This window comes from Lipotes vexillifer, unplaced genomic scaffold, assembly GCF_000442215.2.
Source record: "Lipotes vexillifer unplaced genomic scaffold, Lipotes_vexillifer_v1.1 scaffold217, whole genome shotgun sequence".
Lineage (NCBI taxonomy): Eukaryota > Metazoa > Chordata > Mammalia > Artiodactyla > Lipotidae > Lipotes > Lipotes vexillifer.
In genome coordinates, this window is record NW_006788200.1 from 1,381,254 (window position 1) to 1,389,031 (window position 7,778).

Below are 7,778 nucleotides of genomic sequence, written 5' to 3' on the forward strand. Positions count from 1 at the left end.
CTTTCCCCCCTTGGTGTCCATACGTTTGTTCTCTACGTCTGTGTCTCTATTTCTGCCCTGCAATCTGGTTCATCTGTACCATTTTTCTAGGTTCCACATATATGCATTAAGGTACGATATTTGTTTTTCTCTTTCTGACTTACTTCACTCTGTATGACAGTCTCTAGATCCATCCACGCCTCTACAAATGACCCAATTTCGTGCCTTTTTATGGCTGAGTAATATTCCATTGTATTTATGTACCACATCTTCTTTATCCATTCGTCTGTCGATGGGCATTTAGTTTGCTTCCATGACCTGGCTATTGTAAATAGTGCTGCAATGAACATTGGGGTGCATGTGTCTTTTTGAATTATGGTTTTCTCTGGGTATATGCCCAGTAGTGGGACTGCTGTGTCATATGCTAATTCTGTTTTTAGCTTTTAAGAAACCTCCATGCTGTTCTCCACAGTGGCTGTATCAATTTACATTCCCACCAACAGTGCAAGAGGGTTCCCTTTTCTCCACACCCTCGCCAGCATCTGTTGTTTGCAGATTTTCTGATGATGCCCATTCTAACTGGTGATAGTTTTATTTTTTAATACTAAGGAGTGGCGCATTCTTTTCCGTATGGTCTGGGATAGTTCAAATGATATTAAAATGATCTACATTTGAAAGGTCTGATAAAACTTGGCTGTACATTTTTCTATGGTAGATCTTTGATGTTTAAAAAACCTCTTCTCTGGTAATTGTTCTATTTCAAGTTTTCCTTTTCTTCGGTCAGTTTTTTTTTTCCTCCTTAATTTTTTTTTTTTATGGAAGTATAGTTGATTTACAATGTTGTGTTAATTTCTGCTGTACGGCAAAGTGACTCAGTTATACATATATATTTTTAAATTTATATAAATATTACATAACTATTATATTTATATCTTTTCCATTATGGTTCATCCCAGGACATTGAATATACTTCCCTGTGCTATACAGTGGGACCTTGTTGTCCATCCATTCTATATGTAATAGTTTGCATCTGCTCACCCCAAACTCCCAGTCCATCCCTCCCCCACACCCTTCCGCCTTGGCAACCACAAGTCTGTTCTCTATGTCTGTGAGTCTGTTTCTGCTTGGTAGATAGATTCATTTGTGTCATATTTTAGATTTCATATATAAGTGATATCATATGGTACTTGACTTTCTCTTTCTGACTAGGTCAGTTTGGTTTTTTTCCTGCATTTTGCAAACAATCATCCATTTCTTCTAGGTCTTAAAATTTGCTGCCCCAGAGCTGAAGTGTAGTATTATTTTACAATTATTTTCATCCTCCTTTATCTGCAGTAATGTCTTTTCTCATTTCTCATTTTGTTTATATTCTTTTTTATCAGGTTTGTGAAGGATTTATTGGTTTTTGTTTGTCCTTTTTTTATTTCTACTAATTTTAGTCTTTTAAATAATTCCTTCCCGCCAGTTACTTCGTTCTTTTTCTTATTTCTTAATACAAATACTCTCTGCAGGCTTTTAAGACACAGATATTCCTTGTGTACAGCTTTCTCTGTATCCTGTAGGTTTTGATGAGAAGTAGTCTCTTTTTCATTGCTTTTGAGACAGTTTGTAATTTCTCCTTTTAATTTCCTCTTTGATGCAGCAGTGATCTAGGAGTGTTTCCTTATTAGGTAGGTCACATTTTAATTGTGTCTAATTATCAGCTAATGTAGCCTATAACACTGACTTTTACAAAATTTGCTAAATTTTTATTTGTGTTTACTGACACATATGTGGACATGTGAAAATTTTCTATTTGGCAGAGGAAAGCTTTTCTATATATTTCTTAAACCAAGTTCCTTATTCATATTATTCATTTTTCCCATGTCATTATTTTTCTTCTTTGGAATGTACAGTTTCAGTGCATTGTAAATCAAGTGCTTGTATTTTTAATCACTCTTGTATTATGTATTTAGTTATGTTGTTTGCTATCTGTTGGCTGTTTGTCTTCACATAATGCTTCTCCTTCTGCTGTTTAGTGCTTTTAACCTTAAACTTGACCTTGTCTGATATTACCCTCATACATCTTTTTGTCCACCTACCATCACTACTATTTCCACCCCTTTCAATTCAACCTTTTATTATCACTTTATGGGTTTCCTGTAAACAAGTTACAGCTAGTTTTCTCTCCCTCCTTTCCAAACCCAATCTCATCATCTCTGCTTTTAATAGGAGAAATCAGTTTGTCACATTTGGAATAATTAGACAGTTAACTTTCTCAACTATTAATTTCAAAGAACATTCTCTATATCCTCTCTTATCCCTGTAAGATGACATTTTTGAGTATTTTTACTTTCCTCCAGTCCCTACACTTACTTTTACAGAAATAACTTATCATCCTTTGTTAGAGCCTGGTATCAGAATTTCTCTTTCAGTCCATTGCTCCTAATTCAAATGCCCTTATTTAGCACTTATTAATACATTTCCAGGTAGTCTCTCCTCATCCATCTTATTTTATTTTTGGACCTTCCTCTCTAGGTTTCTTACTTAGGCCTGTTTCCTCTTTATCTTTCGCCATCTCCATGCCTCTGATCTGGTTCACCTACTGTTCTTCTGGTATCTTTCATGATCTGCTCTCTGAATTCTTGCATATCCTTAGGTCTTTCTTTTGTCCTGACAGGTAAATGATACCTTGGATATCAGCCCTTTTATCTTAATAGCATGTAGATGTGATGCCACGGTCTTCCAGCAGCTGTTGCAGGTGAGAAGTCCAGTGCCAACCTCATTGTTCTTTTACAGGTGACTTTTCTTTCTGCCTTGAAGCTTGTAATATTTTTCCTTTATTCTTGGAAGTCCAGAGTTTTACCAAGCGCAGAGATGTGTTATTTCTCATCAAGTTAGCCTGGAACTTACAGATCCCTTTTAATATGCATGCTTTACTTTTTCAACTTGGAAATCTTCTTCCAAATTTATTTAATGTTTGACTCCATTCCAACTATTACCTTTTCTCCTTCTAAACTTCTTTTGCCTTTGAAACATCTTTTGAAACTTCATATCTCAATCTTGTATTCTGTGATTTGAGGACTTTATCTTTCAGGCTACTATTTTGAGTCTCAGTAGAAACCATGCATTTTCAACTTATCTATCTACTGCAGTTTTAAATTAGGAAATCATTTTTTGTGAAATTTTAGTTTTAGAAAAATATTTTTTGGTGGCCCCTCCCCTTGAATTTCCTTACATGCTTTCTTTGAGCTGCCAGAGGGACCAGTTTTCTGGGCTTATACTCTGTTCTGAGTGACTTTATTCTGGCTCCCAGGTCCTCTAATGAATTGTTATTATTTGTCATCAGCTCACTGGGGCCCGGGACGTGTTGATGGTGTTCACTGAGGGACAACAGTCTTGTTGTGTAGGAGGTGAGGTAGTGTCCTTCCCCTGGCCCAGCAGCACAGAGGTAGGTAAGGCAGGTGGCCAGTCCCCAGGAGGAAGCTTCTGTAGACTGGGTATCCCTGGCCTCTTACCAGTCTTGGGAACAGTGTGAACTTGGCTCCATCCACAGCCCTTCTCAGCTGGGGTTCTGAGAGAGAATAAAACCCTAATATCCCGAGGAATCCACTGTATGCAGTGAATTCTCTTCTGTGCATCTAGAATGGTTCTATGCACCATCATTGGGAGAATCGAGGGAACAGGCATTCAAATCACCTTTTGTAGGGCTTAATCCTCTCATGTACCCCCGATGAGAAAGGCTGAGCCGGACACACTCAACATAGGGTTGGTGATGACCTTCCCTGACTGGTGGAGGAAGGGATCCCACAGATGTCCTGGTCCCAAGCTCTTCCCAAGAGGCAGTACAACGCAGTGGCTGAATGTATGGGCTGCAGGGCTGAATGTATGCCTAGGTTGGACCAGGGGCCAGTTATTGAAACTTCCTGTGCCTGGAACACTGTGAGCACTCAGTAATGTGCTTCCATTTATGAACATAATTGCTGCTGCTGCTTTCCCTTCTCCTTCCTTATCATCTGGTACCTGCTTTGACAGTGTTCTCCAGCCCATGCTGCCCGAGGTAAAGAAAGCCCTGGCTCCCTCCTCACCGCTTGAAGTCCAGAGGTTCATTTCTGCTTGGCCCCAGGAGCCCCTGGCTCAGAAGAGGCAAGTGTTTTGGGGCTGGGTGGGGCCCAAGAGCCACATTCTGGTTGTCATGACATTAGAATCTTATCCATCATCAGTGTTATTGTCTTTAATAGCAGGCCTGGCGGAAGATACCCTGTTCATTGCCTATAAGGGGCATTATCCTGAGGGTGTTTCCTACTCTCTCCTTAGCCTTCATGGACATACTTTGGATAAATGTGATTAGCCACCTAGGGAAGCAGGAGGCATTTATTAGCTAGGGAGAGAGCCCTTTCCTGCAGGTGGGTGTTGTCTTCCATGTACTCAACATACCTGGAGGCTTGGTTGGGACTTATGCACGTTCCCCCAGCTCAGGACCCACACTTGGTCATGTGATTTGTCATAGGACAACTTAGCCGGCAGAGGGTCGACACCTATGGACTTGAAAAAAAATAGCGACAAGTTGGTCATTGTTGTAGAAGCTGATTCATTTCTAGGCCACTCTTGGGTGAGTGGAAAGCCAGCCTAGCAGCTTTGACAATGAGCCAGTTTGGCAGCCCAGGGTAGAAACATCCCTTCTGGGTTTGTCTTCAGAGGCATAAAATTGGTTGTCAGTAACGTTCTTCCTTTTAAAAATTTCTTGCAGGGACTTCCCTGGTGGCGCAGTGGTTAAGAATCTGCCTGCCAGTGCAGGGGACGTGGGTTCGAGCCCTGGTCCGGGAAGATCCCACATGCTGTAGAGCAGCTAAGCCCATGTGCCACAACTACTGAGCCCACGCGCCTAGAGCCCATGCTCCGCAACAAGAGAAGCCACTGCAATGAGAAGCCTGCGCACTGCAAGGAAGAGTAGGCTCCGCTCGCCGCAGCTAGAGAAAGCCTGCATGCAGCAACGAAGACCCAACAACACAGCCAAAAAGTAAATAAAAAATTTATTAAAAAAAAATTCTCGGGCTTCCCTGGTGGCGCAGTGGTTGAGAGTCCGCCTGCCGATGCAGGGGACGCGGGTTCGTGCCCCGGTCCGGGAGGATCCCACATGCCGCGGAGCGGCTGGGCCCGTGAGCCATGGCCGCTGAGCCTGTGCGTCTGAAGGCTGTGCTCCACAGCGGGAGAGGCCGCAGCAGTGAGAGGCCCAAAAAAAAAAAAAAAAAAAAAAAAAAAAAATTCTTGCATGTCTTTCTTACTTAAAGGGTACCCAGGCCATCTTGGCAAAAGCCTAAACACAGAGGTTTTTTGTTTTTTTTTTCCAGTTTTCCACTCACTCGAGAATCAGCTTGAGGACCCTCCCATCACTTTTCCTGTAAGCCTTTGGGGCCTCTTGAACACACTCAGCATCCTTCTCTAGCTCTTCTTCCTGGGTCATCTGAGACTGACTTTGAACTCATCCATTATCACCTGTCTGTCTCTTAACTTCATGCAGACTCTACCTGGTACATCATTCACCTGGAGCCTCTGGGACCCAGACTGTAGCATCAGGCAGTCTTTTTCTACTACTGTAACTGAAACTCTGCTATTTTCTGAGGACAGAGCTTCCCCAGTGGCCCTGTCAAATGGTGACTTTTCTACTTCTCAGAATGTAGTTTTATAAGTTCCAAAACTCTGTTTTGTTATGCCACTATGACCCCTGCTCTTTTTGGCACTGGCCAAAGTTCTAGTCACTACCTTTGTTCACTAAAGATGCTCTGTTTTCTCTGTCACTCCCTGAGTCCCCAACTTTGGTGCCTTCATTCAAAGCCCTGCTTTCTCAGTTCCTTCTTGGTTTCAGTGATCTTTTCATCTTCCCCACTGCAGCCACCATAACTTAAACCTTGTCAACAAATTTCTGAAATTTCAGTCCACCATATTCTAGCCTTTCTGATCTTGGGGGAAAACCATCTTTGCCGCCACTGGTTAAAACTTCTCTAAAGAAATGTCTATGGAGTCCCTGAAACCACTTCCTCTTAACTGTTTGTCTTCAGCACTCCAGTGAACTGCTCTAGAGCTTCACGTCAAATTCAGAGATCACTGTGTGATTGATTCTCCTCTAACTTGCCATTTCACCAAGATTCCACATGGTTAACCATTCCCTTCTGGAAACATTTTCTTCACTCAGCTTCCCATCTCCCTGGCTTCTCTTCCTCATCCTGACTTCTAAATGGTGGCATGTCCCCCCGTCTTCATCTTTGACCTTGTCTCTGTCTATATCCTTTCCCTGGGTGAGCTCATTCAGTACATGCCTTCAAATAACCCATTATACTCTGATGACTTTAGAATTCATTCCTCTGTCGAGGACCACAACTTTATACAAATCCGAACTCCTTGATTTTGCCTATCCCTGCTGAAATATATTTCTTCTCCAGTCAGTCATCACCATCTTTGAAGTCTCCTTGTACTTTCTTGCTCTAAGTAAAACTTCCTCTGCCCTGAAGCCTCAAGTAGAGGCTGCTTCTATTTTCCTACACTTCACATACCCCAGGTCCTTTGTTCATGCCTCCAGCTACTCTTCCTTGATCCTCTCATCCTGGCTGCTTCCCTTCATTTACCAAAGGCTTTATGATCTGGCACTGTCTTCCTCTACCCAGAGCTTCTTTTCTCACAAGTGATGATTCCATCCTGACACTATCTCTAGTTTCTTGTATTTTCTCACTCACTCTTTTAAAAACCCTCTTGATTACACATTCTTCTCCAGGTATCCCATTTGTCTGCCCTCTTCACAGACTTCCCCAAAGTTTAGACTGCAGGCATTATCTCTCCTTTCTGCTTAACTTTCTCTAATCATTTTTCATATTCTCATTCTGAATGAGGTGGTATGGAGTAGGAGACTGAAAACCTAAACCAAAAATCTCTTACATTCAGAACAGAGCTTTCCAAAGTCTCATATGCTAAGGAGCAAAGACATGGAAGGGAAAAGGTCCTGAAGAACACACAAGGCTCTCAGTTTAAAGACGTGAAGGGCTACCTACTAGGAGTGAGTCAGAGACTGACTAAGCCTTATGAAAGCTGCAACTCAGCCTTGATTCAACTTAGTACTTGATTAAAGTGATTCACTCTCTCTTCTTAGCAGAGGAAAGGGTAAACCCTCTTCAGTGGATGACAGCCATTTAAAGTCTCTACAATGTACTATAGAATGTTTGACATTCAGAAAAAATTACTAGGCATTCCAAGATACAGCTTATATAACTGAAAACAACATAAAAAAGACAATAGAAACAGACTCACAGGTGATCCGTAAAAAAATAATTTAAAAATTGTGTATATAAAAGGAATTAAGCAGAAATTCTAAAAGTGAAAAAATGCAGCACCTGAAATTAAGATCTCAATAAATAGGTTTTGTTATATATACCTTAGACACAGTGGAAGATAGGATTATTGAACTGAAAGACAAGTTGATAGCATATGCCCAAACTGAACCACAAAGAGACAAAAAGGATGGAAAATAACAGTGAAAGAGATGTGTGGGACACAATGGAAAGGTCTAACATTTTTTTCTCTCAGAGTTCCCAAGGAAGAGGTGAGAGAGAATGAGGCAGCAGAATAGTTGAAGAAATAATGGTTGAGAATTTTCCAGTCTGATTAAAGATATTAATCCACACATTTAAGAACCTCCGGGCCTCCCTGGTGGCGCAGTGGTTGAGAGTCCGCCTGCCGATGCAGGGGATACGGGTTCGTGCCCCGGTCCGGGAGGATCCCACATGCCGCGGAGCGGCTGGGCCCGTGAGCCATGGCCGCTGAGCTTGCGC

The 7,778-nt window shown here is 41.8% G+C and overlaps 1 protein-coding gene across 1 annotated transcript in view; it reads right to left on the reverse strand.

The window, feature by feature from the left end:
* FSTL4 (follistatin like 4) overlaps positions 1–7,778 on the reverse strand; it is a 448,259-nt gene that overhangs the window by 7,500 nt on the left and 432,981 nt on the right. The window contains exon 13 of the mRNA XM_007461353.1: positions 4,396–4,503. Within this exon, the coding sequence (XP_007461415.1) occupies positions 4,396–4,503 (108 nt within the window). The remainder of the gene's footprint in view (positions 1–4,395; positions 4,504–7,778) is intronic.